Here is a 27,564-nt window from a genome sequence, read left to right on the forward strand (position 1 = left end):
TTCTGGAGGTCTGCATCTGGAACTGCAGCTGCTAGTGTGTCAGGACTCCAAACTGGACTTTATGGATCTCCTTCAGGAGGCCCAGGCTTTAGAGACTGAGGGCTGGGGAAAAGATAATATGGCTGCGCATGAAGTGGCCACGGCTGCCCTATCCAAAATAGTCCAGTCATTTCGAGCAATTAGAAAACAGTACTCCGGGTTGAACTGCAACAAGAGCTCAAGGACCAGGTCAATGAGCTGGAGAAGACTCTTGTGGAGGAGTTAAGAAAAGGAAAGGAGTCTTTCCAGGCCTGAGACCCAGTGCTTCAGTAGGATGGGAGGAGCAAGGCCCCTTGACTCCCTCCCCCTCTTCAGCATCGTCCCTCACCTCCTCCCCACCGCACCATCAGCGACAGAGGTCTGGCTCTGTGGACAGGGAGTGGTATCAGGCAATCCTGGCTTTGAATAGCAGGATGTACCAGATCAGCACTCTCCTGGCCACGCAGGCAGCACAGGCAGCACAGGCAGCACAGGCAGCACAGGCAGCACAGGCAGCACAGGCAGCACAGGCAGCACAGGCAGCACAGGCAGTGCAACAGGTGCCGCCCCCCCGACACCATGACACTCCACTGTTGGTTCACACCACGCCGGTGGAAACTGAGGGGAGTCTGTCTGCCCCATCCCAGGACGAGGGCAGTGGACGGGCCACCTGGGAGGAGGAACGCCTGTCTCTGGGTCCTCACAAGGCAGTGTCGTGTCACGGAGACGCTGCTCCGGAGGGCGTATGAGGCTGGAGCCCAAGCAGCTCGCCTCTGAAACACTGAGAGCCTGCTGGCCCTGTACGTTGCCCAGCTGGCAGAATCCCCGGAGCATGATGGTGCATCACCAACCCCGCGGCAGACCAGATGGTGACGGTGATGGTAATGGGGCAAGGGCGACTGGGTAATCCCTGGCAGCCATTGTGGTGGTGCGCCGCCAACTCTGGCTGTCCCAGGCACAACGGGTTCCTGAGGCGGACAGGTCTCGCCGGGCTTCACATTCGGCCCGTCTGTGGAGGAGATGCTAACACGCACCCTCCAGGAGAGGGAGCAGTCCCTGCAGCTGGCCCAGGTTTACCCCGTAGTACCCCAGGCCCAGCTGCGCAGGCAGCCTGCGGCAGCTCGCCAACGGAGAGGCCCCCCGATCGCGGCTCCCAGGCCACAGCCTATGCCACAGCCCCGCCAACCTGCCGATCTCCGCCAGCGTCACACTGGCAGGCAGGCGCCCCCCACAGGCTCGCCACCCTGGCCCCCAGCAGCCCACAGAAGCTCGTGGTAGGAGGAGGCCTTCAAGTTTGCTGTTCTCTCCTTCGGCCTGTCACTAGCCCCACATACTTTTTGTGTATGGACGTTGTGTTATGTTGGCCCCCTTGTGTTGCCAGGGGGTCCACATCCTCAATTATCTAGATGACTGACTGGTTTGTTCTCACTTGGGGGAGCAGGTTCAGAAGCACACAAACCTGATTTTAGGCTGTCTCTCCAAATTGGGCCTCCGGGTCAATCGAGGGAAGAGCCGCCTGACGCCAACTCAGCAGGCACAGTTCTTCGGACTGCATCTCGATTCTGTTGCCATGCTCGCCACACTGGCGCCAGAGAAAGTTGCCTCAATACGCACATGTCTCTCCCTCTTCTCACTGAGAGCTCGTGTCAGGGTGTGCCTTTGTCAGAGGTTGCTATGCCTCCTAGCGGCTGCATCACAGACCCTCCCCCTCGGCCTCCTCCAGTTGAGGCCTCTGCAATGGTGGTTCAGGTCACTCAAGATGAATCCTCGCCATGATCAAGCTTGCTGATTCACAGTCACTCCAGTGAGCTGGAAGTTGCTCTGTTGGTGGCGGAGCCCTCACAATTTGACCCCCTGGGGCCACTCTATCACCAAGCAGTTATGATGACAGATGCCTCCAAGCTAGGTTGGGGAGCAGTCTGTGACGGACGTGGAGTCCGTGGTAGGTGGACGGAGCCTGCACGGGCCCTCCATATCAACGTCCTGGAGTTACAAGCAGTATTCCTTGGACTGTCTCATTTCCTGCCAGTCCTGCAGGACAGACATGTGCTGGTTCAGACGGACAACACAGCAGTGGTTGCCTATATCAACAGGTAAGGGGGTCTCCGGTAACACAGACTGTACTGTCTAGCACGCTGTCTGCTTCTGTGGGCGCAGTCATGGTTCCACTCCATCATGAAGGTCTTGCTGTCATGCGATATGTAGATATTGTATATTGTTGTTCAGCTCGGCTACTCTGTTGACTAGCCAGCTATGTATTATGTTGTGTTTTTCATTGGGTCTGTGGCCCTGTTAAAATGGGATTAGGGGTCCACTGCCCTGATAATGCATGGAGGCCGCACAGGTTGCTTGATTGCCCATGCCACATGTTGTGCAAGTAGATATGGCCTCACTCACAGCTGCACTAGTAGAGCAGCCAGCTTGCTATTGTAAGCGGAGGGCGTGAGAGTTAACCTCTGTAGTGCCGCTTTGTATATGCTGATTCTAGACAGTTCCCGGTAGAGCGTGACTGTTGTCCTTCCTCTTGGACAGCTCAGGAGCAGCCCTACAGGGCCCCTGAGATTACTGACTGGAGTTGTGTTGTTGAGGCCCCTAGCAGTGCACCTCAGAGCAGGCTCCCTTATCAGCACTGTTCAAGGGTTGCAAGGTCACGCGGGACTTCTGCTCCCGGCAAAAGAGGACGAACCTGCGCTGACGTCATGTTTTATAGAACGGGAAGTGGGAAGGGACCTGTTCTGAGTGATGAGTGCAGTGGCCAATGGCAGCTTTGTTAGAGTGAGGTTTCGATCAGGTTCCTACAGAAGTGCACATAAACCCCTCCCCCTTGGGTAGTGCTGCTTTTTTTCTTTTTTTTCGTTGTTTGAGCTTCTCACTGCTTTCTTCTTTTGAAAACTAGATTTTAAAGGCTGCCATCTAGCTGGGTTTTGTGAAACTGCTTACTCTGTCAGTTACAGAGACCTGCTACTAAACCATAATGCATATTAAATAGATTCATCATTAACTGAGTTTCAGATCTGTCTTTCCCATTTAGAAAAGCTGTTTTACCCATGCATGTGATGTGATAGAATGATGATGCCAAGCTATCAGACAAAGATCACATGTCAATGGCAGTTTTCAAGATATTTTTTGTATTCACTAATGCAGGTCGCAGATTAATAGCAGCTTTCTTCCTTCATTCCAAATCTCCCACAATATGTTTATGCTGGTTGCAATCCTTTCATGTCAAGACATAGTGTGAAATACATTTTTAAGGAGTCTCATACGATCTTTTTTCTATGCAGCTTTTTATCCTTCATTAAAGCATAGTCACAGGTTATAATACTCTGCCTCTGTGCCTCTAGAGTTTAAACGGAAAATGTCCAAACCAATAATTAGGGCTATCCAATGGGGAAAGGGTGCATTTAAATCCTGGCTCCCACAGCTACTGTGCAGTTTTGTAAGTTGATTTCTGAAGTGCATCCTCCTCGCTTTTACATACTAAACAGGGTAAGAGCAAGCTTCTCTCCATCTTTATCAACAGATTGGCATCATTTGATTGTGTAAAGCCATGTTTGGTGTGAAATAAGCTTTAATTTATGTCTATTTATTTATAATGCATGTATATATGTATTTATTTATTTTCTTCTCTTTCACAAAGCATTTGCCAAAAAAAAAAATCACTTTTTGTGTATGTAATAATGAATGAGTTAGTCTATGCAGATTGTTAAGACATTACTATATACTTCTGCTTCTTCTTTCTCTTACTTTTGTCATTTACAGTGGACAGCAGAAGAGCTTGCCATGTCAGAAGCAAATGGAACCCAAATCAAGGAATTTATCATCATGGGCTTCCCTGGACTTCTGCCCCAGTATTACTCACTTGTGTCTGCCTTTTTATTTCTCGTCTATATAGCAATTATAACTGGGAATGTTATTATTATAGTTGTAGTCGCTGTTGACAAAAGCCTTCATAAACCCACATATTTCATTTTCTGTAACCTTGCAGTGGCTGATTTAGCCTTCAGTACCACTACTCTGCCCAGAATCATTGCTCAGTATTGGTTTGATGCTCAGACTATCCCATTCTCTGCTTGTTTCCTTCAGATGTTTTTGGTCCATTATCTGGGGTCCGTCAATTCGTTTCTTCTATTGGTAATGGCTATTGATCGCTACGTTGCAATATGTAACCCTCTCAGGTACCCAGCCCTTGTTAAAAACACCACTGTCCTTGTTATGTGTGCCTTTTCATGGCTGATAACAATTATTTTCATGGCTATTATTGCCCTTCGAGCAATGTTTTTACCATTCTGTGGGTCCAATATTATTAAGCAATGTTACTGTGATCACATTGGAATAACAAGATTAGCATGCACGAATATTGTGTCATATAGCTTAGGGGCACTCAGTATAGCCATGACAGTGTTGCTGGTACCTCTGTTTTTCATCATATTCTCTTATATTCAGATCATTATCTCTGTGACGAAGATCACAAGCTCTGAAGGGAGATACAAAGCCTTTTCCACTTGCAGCTCTCAACTGTTCATCATAGCTCTGTATTACCTTCCCAGGTGCTTTGTTTACCTGGCAAACAGTGTGAATATTACAATCAGCCCTGATTTCCGCATTGTTCTGATCCTGGTCTACAGCCTGCTCCCTCCTATGGTGAACCCACTGATATACTGCTTCAAGACTAAAGAAATCAAAGACAGCCTGATAAAGAGGCTCAGGGTCAAAAAGGTTGAAAACCAGGCAAGGAATGTAATATGTGTCCACCACTAATTTTAAATAATATACAATAATATGCAGTAAAAATGTACTCCATTGTATTGAAAAGAAAACATAATTTCAAAACAAAGTTATTCTGAAATCTATATTATTATAACATTATTAACATCAAGTAAAAAAATATAATACTATACTTCTTGACTCCAGACTCTTACTGGAGTTTGCAAAATAAACATGTCTGCACTTTCTGTACCTTATCTTTATGCTGAACTGTATTTTTAAAGTATACTATATTTGATGATGCAGTAAATTGTAAATCAAATTAATTCTTATTCTTAATATCATTGTTGCTATTATTGTGTGAATACATGTCCCATTAGTATCTGAATTGTTCCAGATTTGTATCAATAATCCCAGTGTCCAGATTCTTTGATTGACAGAATTGAAATATTTAAAACCTTTGTACCTTTGAGAGCTGTTTCTTGAACTTAGGTACCTCATCCATGTGTCACTCATTTCTGGTTGTTTCAGGCAAGCATTTATTTCTATCTTTAGAGATGTCAATTCAACTTGAGGTTAAAGTACACTAGAACTAAATCTTTTTTCTCAGTAGATGTCTCTCATGCTTCCTATAGAAGTAAACATTTTGATGTGATTACATTCAACAACAGAGAATTGATTTAATTGGGATCAATGTACATGTGTTCTCTCTCTAGACAATATTATGATGTGAGGGAAGGGAAGTTCTGTTTATTGTCTCCCACAATGAGAACACTGGGTCATGGAAAGCTAAGATTAAAGATAAGCACAGTCATATCATATAGTACATCTGGTAAATCAGGAAGGACAACAATAATAATAAAAAACATTGGAAAAAATCCTGGAGCATCTAAAATACTTACGTGACCAAGCAGCTATGACGGCAAATTTCTGTTTAGTTTGGTAAAGCTAACATTGGAATAACAAGACTAGCATGGACAAATATTGCATCATATACCTAAGAAACTTTTAGTATAGCCACTTTAAGTAAAAAGTAAAAGTTCAAAGTTATTAAATTCACCAACAGAGATTTTATTTTATTGGGATCTATATACATGTGTTCTCTCTCTAGACACTATTATGATGTGAGCCAGGCCTGAACACATGGCAAGGGAAGTTCTGTTTATTATCTGCCACACTGAGAACACAGGGTCATGGAAAGCTAAGATTAAAGATAATGTAATAATACAGGGTTCACATTAAAAAGGACAGTGAAAAGTGTAACTTCATTGACAGACTGATTGTGTGAGAAAAAGGAAACATTAAATGCATTGAACAGTGGTATCTATTTTAGTGGCAGGAGAATAAAAAAATATTGGGCCACTGGAGGGAGATGTTAATGCTTTGTTAATTTGCTTTGAATTTTAAATATTTTTTAAAATGAGCTGGCTTCTCTTTTGTTTTTGTAGAAATCAGCTTGTCTGTTCAAATAGTCAATAAGTGGTCATAGATCATTTTAACCTGTGAACTCAGTATGAGACTCGGCTCTCAGTTCATGAGAGTAATTGTGTAGGTCTTGACATATACTGCAGCAAAGTTAAATCAACTAAAATTACAGTTTTTCCCAATTGTTAACACAAGATTGCTGAAAAGTGCAAAACACAATACAAATAGTTTTAGAATATTTTGTGTTCTCAAAATATTGTTTGCGTTCTCAAAATATTTCTGGCTTCCTCAAAATATTTGTTGTGTTCTCAATATATTTTTATTGAGTTTTGCACTGTAGAAACTACACCTCATGTACTAGAAACTCTACACACAAAACAGTGTCCCCAAAACCCCACAGAAATCTCGCAAAATGTAACACAGCATACACAATGAAACTGCATCCAAATGAGACACACACACAATCAAATGAATAGTACTTAGTAACAACCAATTGCACTATTGTGACATATTTAAACACTAATATCAGAACCTACACTTCCTGTCAAAAGTTTTATATTTTTCCAGTTTAGTCTCTCAATGTACTCAAATAAACAATTGGAGATGAAAAGGAAATAATGGAATAATTTTATATAACAAAATTTAACAACTTAAGCTGACAAACCCCTCTGGTACCCTTAAAAGGGCACCAAATCCATGTGCTTCTCTTTAGTCCCATGTGTACTCTTCACTGTTGTGTTGTTTGTCAAGTGTTTGGTACCCATGATAGCTGACACTCTCAGGTTTCTAATGATGTGAAGCATTCTCTGATGTGAAAATTTTGGTTTTCATACCCCACCCCCTGCATTTACACCCCCCTTCCAGAATACAAAATCTCAGAAAATATTGACAATTATGACATATTCTGGAACCAGACAGTCTGCTGATCAAAAAAAGATCATCCACGTTTTGGTAGAAGCAACACACACCCGTCTCAAAATGTCAAGATGGAAAACGATAGGTTGCGAATGCAACCCCAGTTATCTGAGAAAGGAAACACTGCCCAAGGAGGAGGGGTTTCTGCGCACTTCCATAGGAACCTGATCAAAAATGTCACTCTATCAATTCCGCCATTGGCCCTTGCGCTCGTCACTCAGAACAGGTCCCTTCCCATTTCCTGTTCTATAAAATGTGACATCTGTGCAGGTTCGTCCTCCTTGGCCCCGAGCTAGGACTCCCGTGTGACCTTGCAACCCTTGGGCAGTGCTTCCTTTTTCAGATAAACAGGGTTGCATACGCAACCTATCGTTATCTTTCAAGTCGGAAACACTGCCTAATCAATCAAGCAACATGTGTGCCCTCTGCGCCTTAACGTGGCAGTGAAGTCCTGATCCTGCAGGAATGGGGCCACAGACACACTGAATAACACACAGCTGGCTAGTCAACTGAGTAGCTACAGCTGGACATAATAGTACATACAGCATGGCAGCAGGAACATTCATGTTCACTGAACGGTACAGAGCAGCCAGCTCCACTGTGCTGTCATAACAACTATACACATTGCTGGGTGCATGAAGCAGATCATGCACCACCATATAAACACGGGAGCTTTTGTCACCTATTAGCCACAGCTAATGCAGGACAACAGCAGGCTCTACCATGACAATCAAACCATAAACATTGCAGTGTGCAGGAAAACCGTGCATTGCTCCACTAGCCCAGCTATGAGTGAGGCCACATCAGCTCTACAATGTTATACAAACAAACTATATACACCATGGAGTGCAGGAACCAACTCATGCACGACCCGTGGAACACAGGAGCAGTTGATCCCTGCTGATTAGACAAGCTAACACAGGGCAACATTAGCTCTACTGTGCTGACAAATGAACTATGTACACAGCGGAACACAAGAGCACACTCAAGTTCTTACTGCTGAGGACAGCAGCAGCGGTCTCTTGCTCTATGGCACACAGCCAGAGCGGGCCACAGACCTGCTGACCAAAGAACAATTTACACAGCGAGGCAGCGAGAACAACTCGAGTGCCAACAGCTGGGAACAGCGGCAGTGAGCTCCAGTCTATACAAGCTAGAATGGAGCCACAGTCCTGCTGTTTACACAGGTTATATATACACCTATCAGTCATAAAATTATGACCACTGACAGGTGAAGTGAATAACACTGATAATCTCGTTATCATGGCACCTGTCAGTGGGTGGGATATATTAGGCAGCAAGTGAACATTTTGTCCTCAATATTTGATGTGTTAGAAGCTGGAAAAATAGGCAAGTGTAAGGATCTGAGCGACTTTGACAAGGGCCAAATTGTGATGGCTAGACGACTGGGTCAGAGCATCTCCAAAACTGCAGCTGATCTATTTCAGCTCTGCCGAACTGGCTTCACTGTTGTTGTATCACAAGAGTGTGGAGGTGCCATTCCGTAACCTGGGGGCTTCCCCAAGAGAACAGAAGCAGACGGCGTGCTAGACAGTACAGTCTGCGCGACCGGATACTTCCTTGCCTGTTGATATAAGCAATCCGAACCAGCACGTCTGTCCTATAAGACTGTCAGGAAATGAATTCGAGGAGCACTGCTTTGTAACTCCAGGATATTGATATGGAGGTAACATAATATATAATAACATTGGGCGCAATATTGGCTGCTTGGGCTGCAGCCTCATAGGCCCTCCGGAGCAGGGTCTCCATCACGCAACATGGACAGGCCAAGTCACGTGACTCTGCTGACAGCAGGGTTAAGGAGACCAGCACAGTGATGAAGGAGTTCACTCGGGGGAAGTCCACCAGGCCTACTTCAGCAGCACCCTGGATCTGTTCCCGGACGATCTCAGGTGGTTCTCAGGTTATCCAGGAGGTCTGGCAGCAGTGGGAGGGCTCTTGTGGGCTGCTATGGCCGGTGCTCCCTCTCGAACCTGGAGCGTGGGGGGGTGGGGTCAGTGGGCTACTATTTGCGCTGCCTACACAGACAGGAGGGCACAGATGTGGTCCATCCTGCTATTCAGGGCAAGGATGGCCTCATCTTGCTCTCTGTCCGTGGAGCCAGACCTCCGACACCGAGAGCGCAGCGTGGGACGGGGCTAGTGACCCATGGGTGAGCTCCACCGCTCATGTGCTTGCGGTGTGCACCGTGGGCACACAGCTGCCGCGGGGGGTGCAGCAGACACAGGCAGAGAAGCAGGTGCGTGAGGCACGGTTGTCTCCAAAGCTGCATGTCTGGAGGAGGAGATGGAAGGGCTTGGGGAGAGGCAGAGGTTTGGAGCCACCACACCCCCGTCACTCGCCAGAGTGGGAGATTGCCGGGCATGGCGGTGAATGCGGCGGCACCCGGTGGGAGGTTGGGGCTCCGGGCACACCATAGCGGACCCAGAAGTCACAGCCAATTTGCGCCCACTGTTGGTGCCCAGACAGACAGGGCAGAGGACATCACCACTCCAGGCGGGCAAGGTGCGTTGGCCACAAGCGGCACAATGGCAGGGGCAAAACAAGCTCATCACCAAGCGCACACAAGCATGACCAGAGAAATGTGCAGCAGGGGCACACAACAGCTCACCGCTGTAAGTGTGTCTCCACTTGGTAACGTTAATGGACACGGGGGCACTGCAAAACCAACCAGACACAACCTTGTTGTTGCTGGAAAGAACACTATATTCCAAACACCAGGTGCAGGATACAAGTGCCCACCCCCCACCAGAGCAGACTATGCGTTTACCCCCAGGCCCTGAATTACGGCAGGCAACACAGAAACTGTAAATCGTATGTGTTTGAGAATGAAACATGGTGGTAGGCAAGAGAATAAGCTTTCAAACAATGTGCGCATTGTAGGAATACAGTGTAACTTCTATGCACAGGAGCAACACTGCCAAATAATGCTTAAGAGGGTGTAATAACACAGTATATAACTCTGAAATGTATATTATTTTTTAGTGTTTGGTAACCTAAACCTAAACTTTGTACCATTTCAGGTTATTCACTGGACTTGAACTGCTTACATTTCAATAAAAACTTGAAAAATGGGGGTGTTCTATAACTTATGACCAGTAGTGTATTTCAGTGTAATATATTATGCTTGTGTGTACTCAAATAAAGGAACATAAATACAAAAATAGTTTTATGTCAAACAGCATACTGCAAGCAAGCGTACAGTAAATTATATTTGACATATGCCATGGAAGAAAAATAGGCCTGCATTGTATTACTGTATGTTATGCATATTGTTCAAAAGAGATAAAGAAGCTGTCAAAGTACAGTTTAAACTAAATCATAACAGTCATAACATAATAAAAAAAATGTTGCAAAAAACGAATCTTGTCTGTTGTTTTGGTTCGGCCACAGATGTTTGTCAACATCACAGACAATGTTCAAACTGTCCAGACAGCGGGGGAAATATCGTCCAGCACAGCACATCCACCTAAGGACAAGTGGTCCATGGTCAAGACTTCGAGTGGGTAAGAGGTAACAATAGAGACCAAGGGAGCCCCCACCCCCGGCCATGTTCTGGCACACTTGCACTGGGTGCACTCGGTCACCCATCTTCTCGAGTCGTGCCCCATCCCATGCCAAAAACATCTGTTGCGAAGTACTGACAAGGTTCGGTGGCCACATGACCAGTGGCTTCATGGTACTGTACCCAAAGCTGCTTCCCCCCTCTATGTGGTACCACAAAATGGCTCCCGGCATGGAGTAGTCCAATCTACAGGTGCAGTCTTCTGTCCCGAAGCGCCAATCCCCACCAACAAGACATGTAATGGTGCGGCAATTTTGGAGAAGGCTGCAATAAAACATCTGTACTAGCCCACAACTATCCATGTAAATTAACAATTATCTATTCACCTCCTCCCGAAGGTAGTGCTGCATCAGGCTTCGGAAGGTGGCAGGTGCGTTACGTAGCCCGAATGGCATACATTCAAACTGGAACAGGTTCAAGAGAGTCGTAAAGGCAGTCTTTTCCTTAGCCCTTGTGTCCACCTCCTCTAGCCAATAGCTAGTCCAGGGGAGAGTATCACTCTGCCCCGGTCAAGCTGGTAAGGGACTCCTCAATCCTTGGGAGAGGATAGGTGTCTTTGTGGTTCATGGCGTTCAACTTCTGGTAGTCAACACAGAAGTGCCAGGACCTGTTCTACTTTATGAAGACGACCAGAGCTGCCCACAGGCTACTGCTTTCCCTGATGACCCCTTGCTCCTTCATCTGGTGTTAGAGCTCTTAATACATAGTGTGAGGCACCGGGCGATATCATTCATATGAGGGTGGGGCTGTCCCCATCGAGATGCAATGGTAAACTGTATCCATCTTTCTGAAGTCCTCATCATGTGCGCAAATACGCTTCTCCATTGCTGCAGCAGGTCTACTAGGAAACGCTTTTGGTCCGGTGTCAGCCCCTACCCCTTCTTTGCCCAATTGATTGCTCCCTGCACTGTAGCCAACTGTGCTGGACTTGCCTCACTCTCCACCAACCCTGGTGAACGATAGTAAAGGACAGGGTCATGTTCAGCACCTAAGTCCCAGAGATCCACACAGCCCACTGCAGCCAAAAACTGTCAATGAAGAACCTTGATAGCGTAGGCACAGAGATTCAAGAGTCTTAGGGGTATCTTCCCTTGCCTGACTGTTGCCACTGTGTGGGCCACTTGCCACTCCATCTCCTTCTCCAATGCCTCAATCAGCACACAGTGCTCCATCTGATGAGGGAGTTCTGGGACATGGGTCCAAAGCAGGATCTCGCACTTGGGGTGAATTTGCAAGGGGAGGTTGGCGTGTCAAACAGGCTATCTCTCATTGATACCCAAAATCCTCCTTCATCAGCAGCCTCCTACTCACAGAAAATGCATGATTCCACAACTTCTGTGCCCTGTGCCTAGCTGCCCCTTGAAATTTAACACAGCTGCTTGTCCCTCAAATAACTGTTACTAATCATGTTCATCAGCAACAATATCTACTCCCTTTTTAGGCACTTTCACACCCTTGATCACAAAGTCCAGCACCACATAACCTATATATGGGATATGTAGTCTATTAGTGGCCTTAAGGGTTTTCCTCTTCCAGTTCATGGGATTTCCTCTTGATTTCTGAGGCCAATAGTCCCCAGGTGCTTCTGGAAAAAGTATTCAGAAAGTAAAGACGCCTGGGCCCAGTGTCTAATAAACGAAGCAGACTTACCTCTTTCACGAGCACCTCTAACTCTGGACACTCCCCCACCAATGCGGACTTTGTGGCAACTTCTCCCCCTTGTGCCTACCCCCCACCCACACGCGCTATTGTGGATGGGGGTAGGAGTTTAACAGCAGCTCTCTCCTCCATAATTCAGGGCACTCAAATGACAGCAGATGGACTGACTGGTCTCAAACTAGGGGGCAAGCCTGGGGCCAATATCGGCCTTGCTCCTCCCATCCTACTGAAGCACTGGGTCTCTGGCCTTGGGTCTCCTGGGGAGACTCCTTTCCTTTTCTTAACTCCTCCACAAGAGTCTTCTCCAGCTCATTGACCTGGTCCTTGAGCTCTTGTTGCAGTTCAACCCGGAGTACTGTTTTCTAATTGCTCGAAATGACTGGACTATTTTGGATAGGGCAGCCGTGGCCACTTCATGCGCAGCCATATTATCTTTTCCCCAGCCCTCAGTCTCTAAAGCCTGGGCCTCCTGAAGGAGATCCATAAAGTCCAGTTTGGAGTCCTGACACACTAGCAGCTGCAGTTCCAGATGCAGACCTCCAGAAAGCAGTCCAGACAGAAACTGGTCACAGAGTGTCTTGTCCTCTTTGGCGGATCTGTCTGGCTCCTCTGCCGCCTGTAAAACAGCTCGCACAACCTAAGCATGTAGGCCCCCAAAGTCTCCCTCTTACCCCATATGCTCTTAAAAAAACTGTAAGGGTGTAATACCCCCAATAATCTTATGAGGAGGGGACCCTCAGATCTTCCCAGTAGGGATTCCCCACACTCAGGTTAAAGTATGCCGGAGCTCCCACAATGCACAGTTATGATCAGTTATTGTATTCCCTCTTTCACAAAATACAGCTCATACAAAAAAATGTCATAGTACAAATCAAAAAAGTCAATAAGGTTCAACAATTAGTTAGTTCACCGAGGTGGAAACAGTAATAAAATCCCTAATCATAAGAAATAGAAACAAAAAGAAACAGAAAATAAAAAGATCCCTATCTTTAAAATCTCCCTTAAAAATGTTTAGGCAGAGACAACAGCAGCAGCAAATATTATCATTACGGCATTCACTTCCCCTCTGGCCCGGTGCAGTCCCAAGCATACTTGTCTGTCATGGCACTCAAACCAATTGGCAATCCCCGAGCAGCCTGTTTTTCCAATCTCCCCCTCGGTTTCTCTCTCTAGGGAAACTCTGCCAGTGCTGCTAGGCCCTCCCCACTGGACTACACCACAACACTTGGAAACAGCCATGGGATTGCAACCCAACCACAAGACTGGAGGTGTACAAGTGCATCTAATGGCTTTAAATAGCTTTAATTCCTCTCGTCTCCTTTTTAATGCCACTGTTGTAGTGCCATTGCTGGTAACTTAAGCAGCAGCAGAGACAGCATGACACCTTCCTTTTAAATCACCAGGTTGCACCTCCACTCATTGTTTACAACCTCTCATTACAGACCTGTTTCTTTAACGCATAGGTTTTGCCTCAACTTTGGTTCACTCCATCACTTGTCCAGTGGATCGAGCCCCCTGCCTGGTCTCCCGTGAGAACAGCCCCAGTCCAAGGCTCTGCTTCAATGCACTTTTTAATCAGAAGTCCTGTGCCGAAGCTCTCCTGTCTTTGTCTCTGTGTGTATGCGCTCTCACTAGGCTCTGCCTTCCTCTCCTAATCATGGAATGGGTTCAGGCATGTGAGGGGAAGGGAAAACATCAGACAATTAGTCACATTAGGGGGTTGGAGGCTTAAACAACACGAAACCACAAAAAATGAAAAACATCAAAATGACAAAGTGATCATTCATCATTGTGAAACATAATAACACAGAATAATTACCATAGAACCCACAATCAGTTAATTAAACTGAAAATAATACAATTAGCCCAGTCACCTCCCATGACACTATCTGCGGTGGTTGAAAAATATTGTTATATAGGGTGATCAGGAAATGAAGGAGTGTGGTATGGCCTAAGGGTGGCATAGTGGTGGAAGACCCCATTGTGGCTTATAGCTGGGTAGAAGGTGACATTTCCCTCACTGATGGTGCATTGACCAATGATGTTCCTTCCTCTCTTCCTCCTCTTACTCTTCCTTTACCTCTACCTCTACCAAGTTTGTTTCCATTATTCTCCAAACACAGGAGCTATCACCTGTGGCCATTTTATAAAAAGGTCTTTACTAAAGATCTTATTGCAGAGATACAGTATGTACATAAATAGTTTTTGCACATGTGAAGAGTGAATGTGATCAATTTCCATCTGAGTGGAAAACAGAAAATGTGCCATCAGTATTTGTCACAATCAAGAATCCCTGGTTTAGACTGTGTATCATATATTGATAAATGAGTTTAATTGAGTTTAAAGTCTTTCCCATTTAGTACAGCTGATTTTATCCATGGATGTGATGTGATAGAATGATGATCCCCAGCTATTAGACAAAGATAACATGTCAAAGCAAGTTCTCAAGATACTTTTTAGTATTCACTAATGCAGGTCTCAAATTAATAGTAGCTTGATTTGTATGGGGCAGCACACTTTTTTTGAGTGTGTTTTTTCACATATTTAACTTAAATCTTGTGTTGTTTTCCACATTTAGTAAATACTTAAGCTGTTTTTTCCACATTCATAAACATTTCATTTTTTTTAAATAATCTCCATTTTTGAAAAATAAACATTTATTGTTACTAAGTCTGAGTCACAAAATAAATATATAGCTTTTAAATAAATATTTAGTCTAAATATAAATGTTAAATATCAATGTAAATATGAAATTTAAATGCTAAATATAAATATAAATGTTAAATATAAAAGTTTATATAAATCTATGGACCTGATTCCACACAAAAAATTCAATGCAGTATGTGGATAGGATCTCTCTTTTCTTAATAACAGAAGAAATTATATATTGGACTTGCTGTCACTCCACTCCACTACACTACCACCATTTACAGGGATCATGCCCCACCCCCACTGCTGTGAGAGGCTGACCAGCACCAGAGGGGTGGGACTGTATTTGCATGTTAGCTATATATTTATTTTGCAAACTCCACATTTACCATTTATATTAATATTTAACATTTATATTTAACTTTTACATTTTACATTTATATTTATATTTAAAAATTACATTTATATTTTACATTTATATTTAGACTAAGAATTTATTTCAAAGTGAAATGCTTAGTTTGCAAAGCCAATATTTAGGATTTTGCTAAATATTTAATCAAACGAAAAATATTTATTTTTCAGAAATGCAGATTTAGCATTTATTTAATAAAATATTGATATAAAATATAAAACATTTATAAATGTGGAAAAAACACAAGATTTAATTTAAATGTGTGAAAAAAGACACTCATAAAAAAGTGTGCGCTGTTTTACATTTGGTGCCTCCTAGATTTGTGAGGTTCTTTGTCTTCACTCCAAATCTCCAATAATATGTTTACGCTGGTTGGAGTCACCCGTGGTATATTGATGCTTAATTAGCTTGGTTTTACTGATTCGTTTTTTCTTGGTTTTATACTTATTACATGTATTTGTTTATATACATTTAACACTTGCTTGATTGATTTATTTCGTTTTCACACTTGATTTGTGATTTATACACTTTGATTCTTGGGTTTTGCACAAGTTAGTTTTTTTGATTAATTATACACTGATTGCCTAGCTAATGAACATTGAGCACCACATTCCATTCCAAGCATTTTCCTGTCTGTTAAAGATAGATCATATTTACCGACAGCTGCGAAAACCTTAAAAAAAAAGGCTTGTTTAAGTGATGCGAGGGCACAGAACTGAAAGAGTGAGTAGCAGAGAGCAGAAAAGTATGGAGGGTGATCAGTGCCAAAATTAAGATGAACATGAAGATGATTATTAACATGAATATGAAGATGAACATGAAGATGATTATTAACATGATTTTGAAGATGATTATTAACATGATTATTAACATAATTATGTGCAATGGATAGGACAATAAGCGCACTGGCTACCGCCCACTAGCTCTGATTGACAGATTTTAATGTTTTGTCACATTTAAAAAATAAATAAATACAGGAGATGCTACGAAATGTAGAAGCACACTGAGAAATGTAAATAGCAAAGAGACAAATGGGAAATAAATATATACATGTTGAAACTAATGAATGTATAAATAAATGTTTAAATAAATAGATTAATAAATAAATAGATAGGCCTAAATGTCCATGTATTTGTTTAATCATGTATTTATTTTCTCTGTGTATTTATTTAAAATTTCAGTTTGGATAGTCCTCCATACTCTGAAACCGTGTAACTCCATGAAATTAAATATATATATTTTTTAAATATATATACCTAAAAAACATCATAATTCGGACCCAAAAAATACCAGTCTCACAGTTGTGCGCCTTAACCACTACAGTTAGGGAAAAAAGTACTTGATCCCCTGCTGATTTTGTACGTTTGCCCACTGACAAAGAAATGATCAGTCTATAATTTTAATGGTAGGTGTATTTTAATAGTGAGAGACAGAATAAAAAAAAAATCCAGAAAAACGCATTTCAAAAAAGTTATAAATTGATTTGCATGTTAATGAGGGAAATAAGTATTTGACCCCTTCGACTTAGTACTTGGTGGCAAAACCCTTGTTGGCAATCACAGAGGTCAGACGTTTCTTGTAGTTGGCCACCAGGTTTGCACACATCTCAGGAGGGATTTTGTCCCACTCCTCTTTGCAGATCCTCTCCAAGTCATTAAGGTTTCGAGGCTGACGTTTGGCAACTCGAACCTTCAGCTCCCTCCACAGATTTTCTATGGGATTAAGGTCTGGAGACTGGCTAGGCCACTCCAGGACCTTAATGTGCTTCTTCTTGAGCCACTCCTTTGTTGCCTTGGCTGTGTGTTTTGGGTCATTGTCATGCTGGAATACCCATCCACGACCCATTTTCAATGCCCTGGCTGAGGCAAGGAGGTTCTCACCCAAGATTTGACGGTACATGGCCCCATCCATCGTCCCTTTGATGCAGTGCAGTTGCTTCCCTCACTGTATATAGTGCAGCGCTCTGGAGCCTTGCTAAAGGCGGTGCGGTGAAATCTGCATTAGGATGGGAGAACAGGGTTCGAGTCCCCGTTGTGACTAGAACCCCCAAGTCATTACATTATGAATATAGCCTACCTATATCTGTATATGTATGTGTTCTATAGGTCCACAATACATTGTACAAAGCCTACAAATAATGAAATAGATTAAAATGTAGGACTTAATTTAACACCTCCCTTTGTCTATAGATACCGCATGAACGAGTAGATGTGTCTCTGTAAATTTTCCTGAATAAAAACAAACAAAATACAATATGGAAACTATTAAGTTTTAACTTCCATTGAAATACGTCTGTCCACCCTTGCTCTGCGTCTGACTTCCGACTTCCGACCACTCTCTATGACAACATTGTAAAAGTGGACAGTCAGCATCTTCATCTTCATCATCACTGGTATTTTGTGGGTTCGAATTATGATGTATGGATGATGTTTTTTAGGTATGTATGTATTTATTTATTCATCTATTTATTTCTTTGTTTATTTCAACATTTATTTATACATTCATTAGTTTCAACATGTATATGTTTATTTCCCATTTGTCTCTTTGCTATTTACATTTCTCAGTGCGCTTCTACATTTCATAGCGTCTCTTGTATTTCTTTTTTTTTTTTTTCCAATGTGACAAAATATTGGAATCTGTCAAATCAGAACTAGTGGGCTGTAGCCAGTGCGCTTATTGTCCTATTCAGTGCACATAATCATGTTAATAATCATGTTAATAACCATCTTCATGTTCATCTTCATAATCATCTTCATGTTCGTAATCACGTTCATCTTAATTTTGGCACTGATCACCCTCCATAAGAACCCATGATTGAGGACCAGAATTGCAGGTTTGCATCCTAGTGCTCAATTGAAACTCTAGGTGGTGCCCTGCCAGCCAAATGGCAATTAAATATTTTTTTGTAAAAATAATAGTTACAAGAACAGAACACCCATCAGCGTAGTTTCTTATTAAGGTTACATTGGATACAACACACAGACTTTAATCATTCTATACAGAATCTGCAGAAAGTCTGAGCATTCACTGGCTAAATGGTAATTTTCTGCAGAGAATCTGTGCACAATGGTCACATTCTGTTCCACAGATTTCCACAGTTCTTCACAGATCTGCAGAATCCCACTCAATCCCAGATCCGACTGGTAGAGCAGGGCAGAACTGGGAAAATCTGCGTTACGCAAATACGACCAATGACTGAAGTCTGTGTGTCACACACCATGTAAAGATGACGAAAGAGTGATGCGTGCTGGGCATGTCAGTTTTCTGTAGGAAGTCGCTGTGGGTAACTGTAGGATTTTACAAAGGACTGTTTTGGAATCATTGTAGGACACAAGAATTAAATCTAAATCAAAAGAGACAGTAAGTGACCTGGTTTTATTTATGAATCTACTGAATTGAATACTTACAGTATCTGTTATTTATGATTTATTAAATAGTAATATTTAGGTTTTACTCATGTATTTTTTAAGTGAATATGTACTGTATATGTTTTATTATTTACACTATTTGCTTTTAGCACATGATATAGTCACCAAGTAAGGCCACAATAGTGATTTCTAATAGAAAACTTGTTGATCATAATTGTTTGTCGGTTACTTATTGTCCGTAATGAATTGTTGGTGATGATTTTTCCTGATGAAGAGATAAAAGGTGTGTGACAATGACTTCCTGCAGGAAATCCTAAAGGAAAATGATCTGAATGAATGAATGAATCCTCTAGGATTTATTGCAGGATTTTTTGTAAGGGCCTGCTGGCCCACTGAGCCAAAGCCCATGAAAAACCATGGTTCATATACGATCAACAAGTATTCATAATAACAATGCAATCTTATCTTACTTTGAACAGATTAAAGCAATAAACTCAATCAATATATTCTTAGTAAAAATCTTACAAATGTATAGCCATAAAAATACATTATTTTCATTAGCAACTGCTAATCGAACCATGTTCGAAAGCACAAGAATTAACTTTGAATTAAGTGTCACTCAGTTGACTACACTTTGGTAATTCCCTTAAAAAAAAAAATTGTTCAATCATTAATTCATACATGGTAAAACATTACAGTAAACTTACCAAGGAATATGTTTGATGACTTTCTAGCCGAAAAGTTGGTGGGTTTCTTTTTCCTTTATTCTGCCTAATAAAATGTATTGTTTTTAATCTTGGAGTGTTTGAAGAGTGTGCGGCTCTCTTTTTTTTTGAGAAAATAAGGATTTAGTTCCATTGGATTTAGTTCCATTGGCTGGCACCTCTTGGGTGCTACTTTTGGGTCTGCATCCTCTTCCAAATGTTCATCGTGGAGGGTGAGCCTTCAGATGTTTTTTCAAGTTTGTTGTATACTTCCCAGGGAGTTTGTGACCACAATCCACTAAGTTTCCCCTGGCTCCACTGGTCTTGCATACACTTACTGTTTTGTTTTTATAGGCAGTTATCAGCACTGAAAATAGGTAATTTGACTAATATTTTTCATCAGTTTTCGTTGACAAAATAAGTACTGCTATATATAAAAGTGGGTAACAACAGGGCAACAACAGCACCCGAGGAGCCTCTGCTTAACACAAATAAACTATTGTAGCATAAGGTACACTTATACATTTCAATTAAAGAAGTTAATTTATAGTATCACCTTATCACGAATCCTGGAATCTTGTAGAACTCAATTTCTGTAATAATTGGACGCAGACACCAATTCCAAAGATATAAATTGTCAAATTTATTCAAAAACAAAGACTAAATGTAGCACTACACTAATTATACAAAAGGGAAAAACTAATTAAAATTCAACTCTAGATCAACAAATCAAAGACAAATCACTTCCGTGACCAAATCAAAGACCATGGGATCGCATATGATATCACACGAATCGTTAAACAAAAAAGGTTATAAACACATTGACTACAATACCGGTTAGTTAGACGAAGGTGAGTCTCTCATTAGTATTGTTAGTCAGACATTCAATAACTACACAGGTTAGTATTTATGTCAGGTAACTTCTCGTTATATATATATCAGTCTCATTTACGTTTAGGTGCCGAGAAAGATCCTATCATTACTTGTTACCACAATTTCCCTTAACTGACAATTATTCAATGATTAAAGATAGGCAGTGCCACCTATAATCTGGTGTCTATTAACTTGTGTCAATTTCAGACTAAACAGTTAAACAGGAATGAGAAGATATTTCTCGGCGTTGACAGATTTTATTTCTAAAATTATCAACAAAACAGTTTAATGCAACACACATTTATATTGAAGAAAACTAAATGATATTACACATTCTAGAGTTATGAATCACAGATTAACATTTCTAATTGATTTCTGAAATGTCATGAATCACAAACTCCAAACTGTTAAACTTATCTGAACTTTGTCGCAGAGAGGCCTCTCTGGCTTCAGGCTCAGATAACAGCACACGGCACGAGGTCCGTGTGGTTTGGAACAAAGGCAGTCCGGTTTGGCTTTGTCCAAGAACTTCCACTCAGTCGATGCACCTGGAAGTTGGGGTTTCGCGAATGTAGAGTCTTTTCCAAACAGATTTTCCACTGGTTTGAAGGCTCCAAGGTTGTGCACAAAATCTTCTTTGTAAGCAGGGGTTCCACCATAGTTACTTGAAGACAAAGTCTTTGAGGAAGCAGGGCCCTGTTCGTTCAAAGTTTCTTAAGACTCAAATAACTATTTAAATGACTGACACTTTCGTATACAGTCGACTTAGTCAATTGTCCAGCTGTAAAACTCCACTGATCAGGTGGGCACAGGCGGGCATGCGCAGTCTGTAAAGTTCTTTATTTAATAAAGTCCTTTAAAAGAATTCTTCGTACGGCTCAATCTCCTTCTCCCAGTTTAACTCTTCTGTTGCCGGCAAAGACTTGGTTGGTTTCTGGTTCCGGTTCGGGCAACAGAGCCTGCAGCGTGGCTTCACATGAGAATCACTGGAGTCGGAAGCTTCCGCAGAAAACTAAAGCACAAACATCGATGGTAAATCATTAGAATAACGACTGTAAAACCATATAAATATGTATTTATTTTTTGTCTGAAGTCTGACTCAGGATTTTATGGGTATTATGTATGGTATAATCATTTAGACAATAATTTGAGAAAATGTGTGGGTGCAGGAATATAGAGTATGCTGATACCGATATATCGAAGCACCAATATTATCCTTTTACAGAAATATCTGTCGGGCCCTACACGTTTTCATATGATTGCGCTATTTATGCTGGGGTCACACTACATGATTTTAAGACGGTTTGGCCCTCACGACAAATCTGTTATATTATAGGGATATCGATCCCTACAATGCAATGATCATACTGTGGGATGGATATAGCTTGTGTGTTGCTCACCTCCAGCTCTCACAGAGTAGACAGGCTATTACCCTCACCTCCCCAGCCATGTCTTCACACACATCCTCTTTTCTCTCTGCTTTTTGTGATTGTCCGCACAACACAAACAGCAACATCGGCTTGTGGTCGCGTTCTTTCCGCAGTTTTGCACAGATCTGCAGAAATCCACTAATCCCATTGGTGGAGCAGTGCTACACAAACATGACCTTTAAATGTCTACGTCCATGTTTGTTTACCTTGTCTTTGGATGGATCACGCGTGTTTCTGCGAGATGTGGGGAGTTTCGAGGCTGTGACGCAGATCGGCACAACATGGATTTCAGATCAGTCATGAAGTGTGTGTTCCCTTGTACTTAAGCGATCATGTAGTGTGCACTCCTTCACGACGCAAAAGACAAAAATCCGGTGCAAAATAGTCGTTAAGTGTGAGCTGCCCACTGTTCACAAAATCAGATTGGATTGTAGAAATCGTGTAGTGTGACCCCAGCATTAGTTCACATGAGCAGATGGGTATCCCGTCAATTTGTCATGCACCATTCATCATAAACACAAGCTTTTCATCATCAGCGACAATTCATCATGGACAGAATAAGACTGAATAAATTGTAATCAACAAGTTTTCTGTTAGAAATCACTCCTATAGTCACCAATTAAGGCCACAATATATCATAAGCTGTGCTAAAAACAAATAGCATAAATAACCAATAACAGTACATATTCACTTACAAATTACATTAATAAAAGTCCAATAGTGCTATTAATAAATCATAACAGATACGGTACGCATTCAATTTAGTAGCTACATAATGTCTCTTTTGATTTTGCTCGAATACTTTTTATTGTCCTACATCAATTCCAAAACAGCCTTTTATTAAATCCTATAGTTACCCATGGCAGTTGTAGTCTATTTTTCAACTCTTTAATCTCACCGCTTCTCACCTCATAACTTCGGGTACATGCCTGTAAGCAGACTTCAGAATCTGAAGCAGAATATGACCATTACACTCCATCTCAGTATTTTAGGATCATCTGCAAAATAAATTGTATTTTTATCAAAACTCCAAATATACAGATGTGGTTGTGGCTTTTTAGAAACTGGATTGGGAGCTTTCAAATGAAATCTTATTTGCCTATACAGGCTTGTGAAATTGGCAATGTCTTAGTGTACAGGGCAAATTTGCATATGCTCATTTTTATATTTTTACTCGGTCAGCCAATTAACTCTTTATAATACAAGGCCAGAATTTTTTTCTTTTGTTTGATATAAGAAATATATACGACACAAACTATCAAGGAACTACACACAAATAAATAAAGAGGAAAATAACAGGAAAAATATGGCAGAGTGTAAAGGGTTTTTAAGCCCATGACTGCTCAGACATTCCACAGATTCTTTGCAGTATGACTAAATAGTCTGCTTGTGGCACCCCATGTATACGTTATAATGACTGGTGTTATGTGGAAAATAGAGAAAATTTGCTAGTAAAAAAAAAGCTTTCAGGTACATATGTTCAATTCCTCACCCTTTCAGGTTAAAATCAATATTTTGTTATTTATTATTTGAAGGGCTCATATTTCTTTTTTTTTTCTGTGTATCATATCATATTGTTATTGTCCAAATGGTGGAAAATATTGTGTCATTAATTTCAGTTCATATCGCCAACCCCTAGTGCCAAGGCTGTTCTTATCATGCAGGCAGCGAAGCCAAGCTCAAGCACTGAAGGCTGCTCTGAGGGAGCGAGAAACAGATACGTTCAATCCTATTTAGCTTACACATCTACTGCTGCAGCCACGAAATGGCAAATAGGAAGAATCATTCTGTGCAGGGAGATATATAAAAACAGTAAAGTGTAAACAGCAAGGGCCGTTTGTAAGACACGTGAACTAGCCTATAGGCAGCTTTGATAGTCAAATGTTTCATATGAGATACTGTGGTAAATGGCTCAGCCCCCCCTTGGGTAATATTCTCGACTTGAAAGATAATTAACAGTTGTGTTATGGGCTAGTTTAAATATGAAAAATGGTTCACATGAAATAGGACAGTGAAAAGCTTCATTGACAGTCTGATTTGTGTGACTAAAGGGCCCTTAAATGCATTTAATAGAACAGTGTTATTTACTAGGGCTAGCACCAAAAAGTCGACTAGTGGAATAGTCGATTAATTACAGTTGTTGTCGACCTAAGCGCTTGTAGTCGATTAACCAGAAATGTCCATTCACACTATTTGCTAAAGTAGCGGATGTTATGTCAACATCAATAGAAGCACAGATTTCTGTAGTTCTGCACAGATCTGAAGAATTTCACCGATCTAAAGCGACCCTGGTTTAGTGTCACACTTTGGCAGAAAGTGGTTAAATACAATCAAAGCACGTTGTATGCATGCACACCGCAGAGGAAAACATGGTGGTACTGCAGTAAATGACACCTAAAAAATATAGTCAAAAAGGTTTGGATTTTCAAAGCGTCCAATAAAAGACATAGGCTACCTAAACATTAAATGACAGAAAATCGAATAGCATTCATTGTGAAAGATTTACGTCCGGTTTCAGTAATTCGTGCACAACGATTTCAGAATGTTAGCCATTCTTTTGAACCCAAGTACACAATGCCATCCTGCATTACCTTCTAGAAACAATCCAGTGCCAGTATGACAATGTTCAACCAGCTGCAGAAACGAAAACGTATGATCTCTGGACATTGGTGACAATGGATGCTTTATATTACTGTAACAGTCTCAGCACACTGCATGCTTGTCCACCTTGTTTAATTAGATGCACATTTTATACATTAGTGTTCTTCTTCTCCAGTCTCCGTGCATTTCAAAGCAGCTTTAATTTTTATGGAAGAAATATGTTTGTTTGAAATACTCACTGGCTCCTCTCGCCTGTACTACTCACTAGTTCTGTGTATGTCTGTGTTTGTGATGTTATGTATTTAAAACCTTTTAAAGTCTTTGTGTTTTAATTGATAAAAAAAACCTGCAGACCAGGGCCGAAAAAGCAAGTAATTACATTGCATACTTCCCTGCTGTCGACGAGAGCACTGACATAATGGGCACAGCCCAGTTACTGTTTTTATCTGGGGGGTAAATTCAGATCTAAATTTTACTGAAGAGCTTTTGGATGTTGCAGCAATGCATGGCACCAGCACAGCAAATTACATCATTCAGCAAGTTGAGAGATGCGTGAACCGAATGAAGTTGCCGTGGGAGAAATTAGTGGGTCTGAGCACAACGCTGTGTGGTTAAAAAACAGGTCTGCTTGCTCGGATGCAAGAAAAGCTACAGGAGGAAAATTGTCAGTGTCCCAGGATAATTTATCATTGCATTGTACACCAGGAAGTGTTGTGTGGGAAGGTGCTGAATATGGATCGTGTAATGCAGACGGTAACAAAAACTGTATATTTGATCAGGGCTAGAGGTTTAAATCACCGCCGATTCCAGGCATTCCTTGAGGAGCTTAACGTTGAATGTGGCGATTTGCCTGATCACACAGAAGTGCGCTAGCTGAGTCGGGGCATAGAACTCAAAACATGTTTTGAGCTACGGGGAGAAATCAGACTTTTTCTGCAAAACAAAGGGAGACAAATATCCGAGCTCTCGGATGAAAGCTTGCATTTCTATGTGATGTTACTGAGCATCTTCATTAAGCTACAGGGCAGTAAACAGGTCATAACAGAGATGTATGACAGTGTAAAAACATTTCAGCTTAAATTACGTTCATGGGAGAAGCAAATGCAGCAAGGAAACCTTTCCATTTCCTGACTTGCCAAGCCATCTCTAACTCTCTCACAAACGTCACTATTCCCAGCGCTGGATTCGCTGCAAAACTGAACTTGTTGTGTAATGAATTTGAGCGCCGCTTCTTGAATTTGAACAAACAGTAATTCAGTTTCCACCTTTTCTGGAAATTTGTTATATATTTCTGTGCTACAATCCAGACTAGTCGACTAGTTCGACTACTTTTTCCTTTTTCCTATTTGACTACATAAAGTTAGTAGTCGTTCTACCCCTAGTATCTACTAGCAAAATAAAAATGAGAAAATAAATAACTGGGCCACTAGAGGGAGCTGTTAATGCTTTGTTAATTTGCTTTTTGTTTTATTAGTTTTAAAAATAATAATATTTATTTTATATTAATTGGGATAGCTTATTTTTTCTGTTTTTGTCAAAATTAGCTTGTCTGTTCAAATAGACAGAAAATCTAAAATGTTGTTATCTTTCAAGTCGGAAGCACTGCCCAAGGGGGAGGGGTTTCTGTGCACTTCCGTAGGAACCCGATCGAAACGTCACTCTATCAAAACTGCCATTGGCCCCTTCGCTCGTCACTCAGAACAGGTCCCTTCCACTTCCTGTTCTATAAAACGTGACGTCAGCGCAGGTTCGTCCTCTTTTGCCATTTTGCCTGGACTCGAGAGCGTGAGCTTTTGCTCCGCGTGCACATGAATGACAGGGAAGAGCGGTAGAGCGAAGCCTACGGGCTGCCTCCCCCTCTTCTGAGTCGTCGCTTGCCTCCTCTCCGCCACGCCGTCGCCAATGGAAGTCTCGCTCCGCAGACAGGGAGTGCAGTGAGGCCATCCATGCTCTAAACAGCAGGATGGGCCAGGTTTGCGCTCTCCTGGCCACACAGGCAGTGCAACAGGTGCCTCCCCCCAACACCACGATGCTCCACCGCTGGCTCTCACCGCACTGCTGGAGTCTGAGCGGAGTCTATCTGCTCCATCTCTGGAGGAGAGCAGTAGACAGGCCACCTGGGAGGAGGAGTCAGAGCTTGAGGTGGAGCTCATGGAGGAGGAGCTGGTCTCATCCACCCCTCCTCCTCTGTTGAGCGAAGACATCCGTCCTGCTCCTGCGGGAGTTCTGGGCGGTGATTCAGAGTGCCGTGGAGAGTCTCCAGCTTCCCTGGACCTTTGATCCTGCCCCACCGCGATGCAGGTTCGAGAGAGGTCAGCACTCACAGCGGTCCACACGGGCCCTCCCACTGCTTCCTGACCTCCTCGACAAACTCAGGGCCACCTGGGACCATCCAGCAACAGCCCCCGCCCTAGCTAGGAGAGGGGAGGCTTATGCCAGGACCCAAGGTACGGCGGAACCGGGCTTTATGAGTTTCCCCCAGGTAAACTCCGCCATGGAGAAGTCGTGGAGATAAAGCAAATAGAACTTTAATCAAGCCGGCTCGGAAGCCCCATGTCAGGAATAATTCCTTCAGTGAGGACTTAATGTTTACAAACATGAGTGCAGCTTTATAGGAAACTGATGTAACATCTTATGGCTGTTCATCCAATCAGAAGATACAGGTCCGGGTCCGTTTACGATCTGTCCTCCCATGAAGAGGTGATGGATACAAAAAGCAGATGTCTGTCTTTGATGTGCACTAGGAAGATGCGATCCCACGGTTGTCATTTACCTAGTGTCAATTGCTCATTAACAGAAACAATTCCTGGAGAAACGATTAAGTCATAAACAATTTTTCAGCAAACAGCTGTAGGCTATTTCGGCACTGTGTGATCTTTTATTACTGACAGGAGTTTCTAACAAATCAACCTTGTTGACCTTTTGCTTGTCCTGCTAAATCTAATCTGCTCAGTCTGTATACAAACTACTTCTAATGCTAGTATTAATATAAAACATTATATAATTATCACAAAACACTTTCTTCAACTTCCTATACAAAGTCTTCAGAGATGCTGCTCCGGAGGGTGTATGAGGCAGGAGCACAAGCGACCCACCTCTGAAATACTTAGAGCCTGCTGGCCCTGTATTTGGCCATGTAGCTGGTGACGGTGACGGTCATGGGGCAACTGGGTGATCCCTGGCAGCCATTGTGGCTGTCCCAGGCATGATATGTTCCTGA

The 27,564-nt window shown here is 42.3% G+C and overlaps 1 protein-coding gene across 1 annotated transcript; it reads left to right on the top strand.

Annotated features, from left to right (window-relative positions):
- Window positions 1–3,798: 3,798 nt before the first annotated feature.
- LOC136747227 (olfactory receptor 2AT4-like) lies at window positions 3,799–26,624 on the top strand. Its single transcript, XM_066700177.1, has 4 exons — window positions 3,799–4,746; window positions 9,188–9,322; window positions 9,429–9,588; window positions 26,341–26,624. The coding sequence occupies exons 1-4, from the start codon at window positions 3,799–3,801 to the stop codon at window positions 26,622–26,624; spliced, it is 1,527 nt and encodes a 508-aa protein (XP_066556274.1).
- Window positions 26,625–27,564: the final 940 nt, after the last annotated feature.

Source organism: Amia ocellicauda, chromosome 3, assembly GCF_036373705.1.
Source record: "Amia ocellicauda isolate fAmiCal2 chromosome 3, fAmiCal2.hap1, whole genome shotgun sequence".
Classification (NCBI taxonomy): domain Eukaryota; kingdom Metazoa; phylum Chordata; class Actinopteri; order Amiiformes; family Amiidae; genus Amia; species Amia ocellicauda.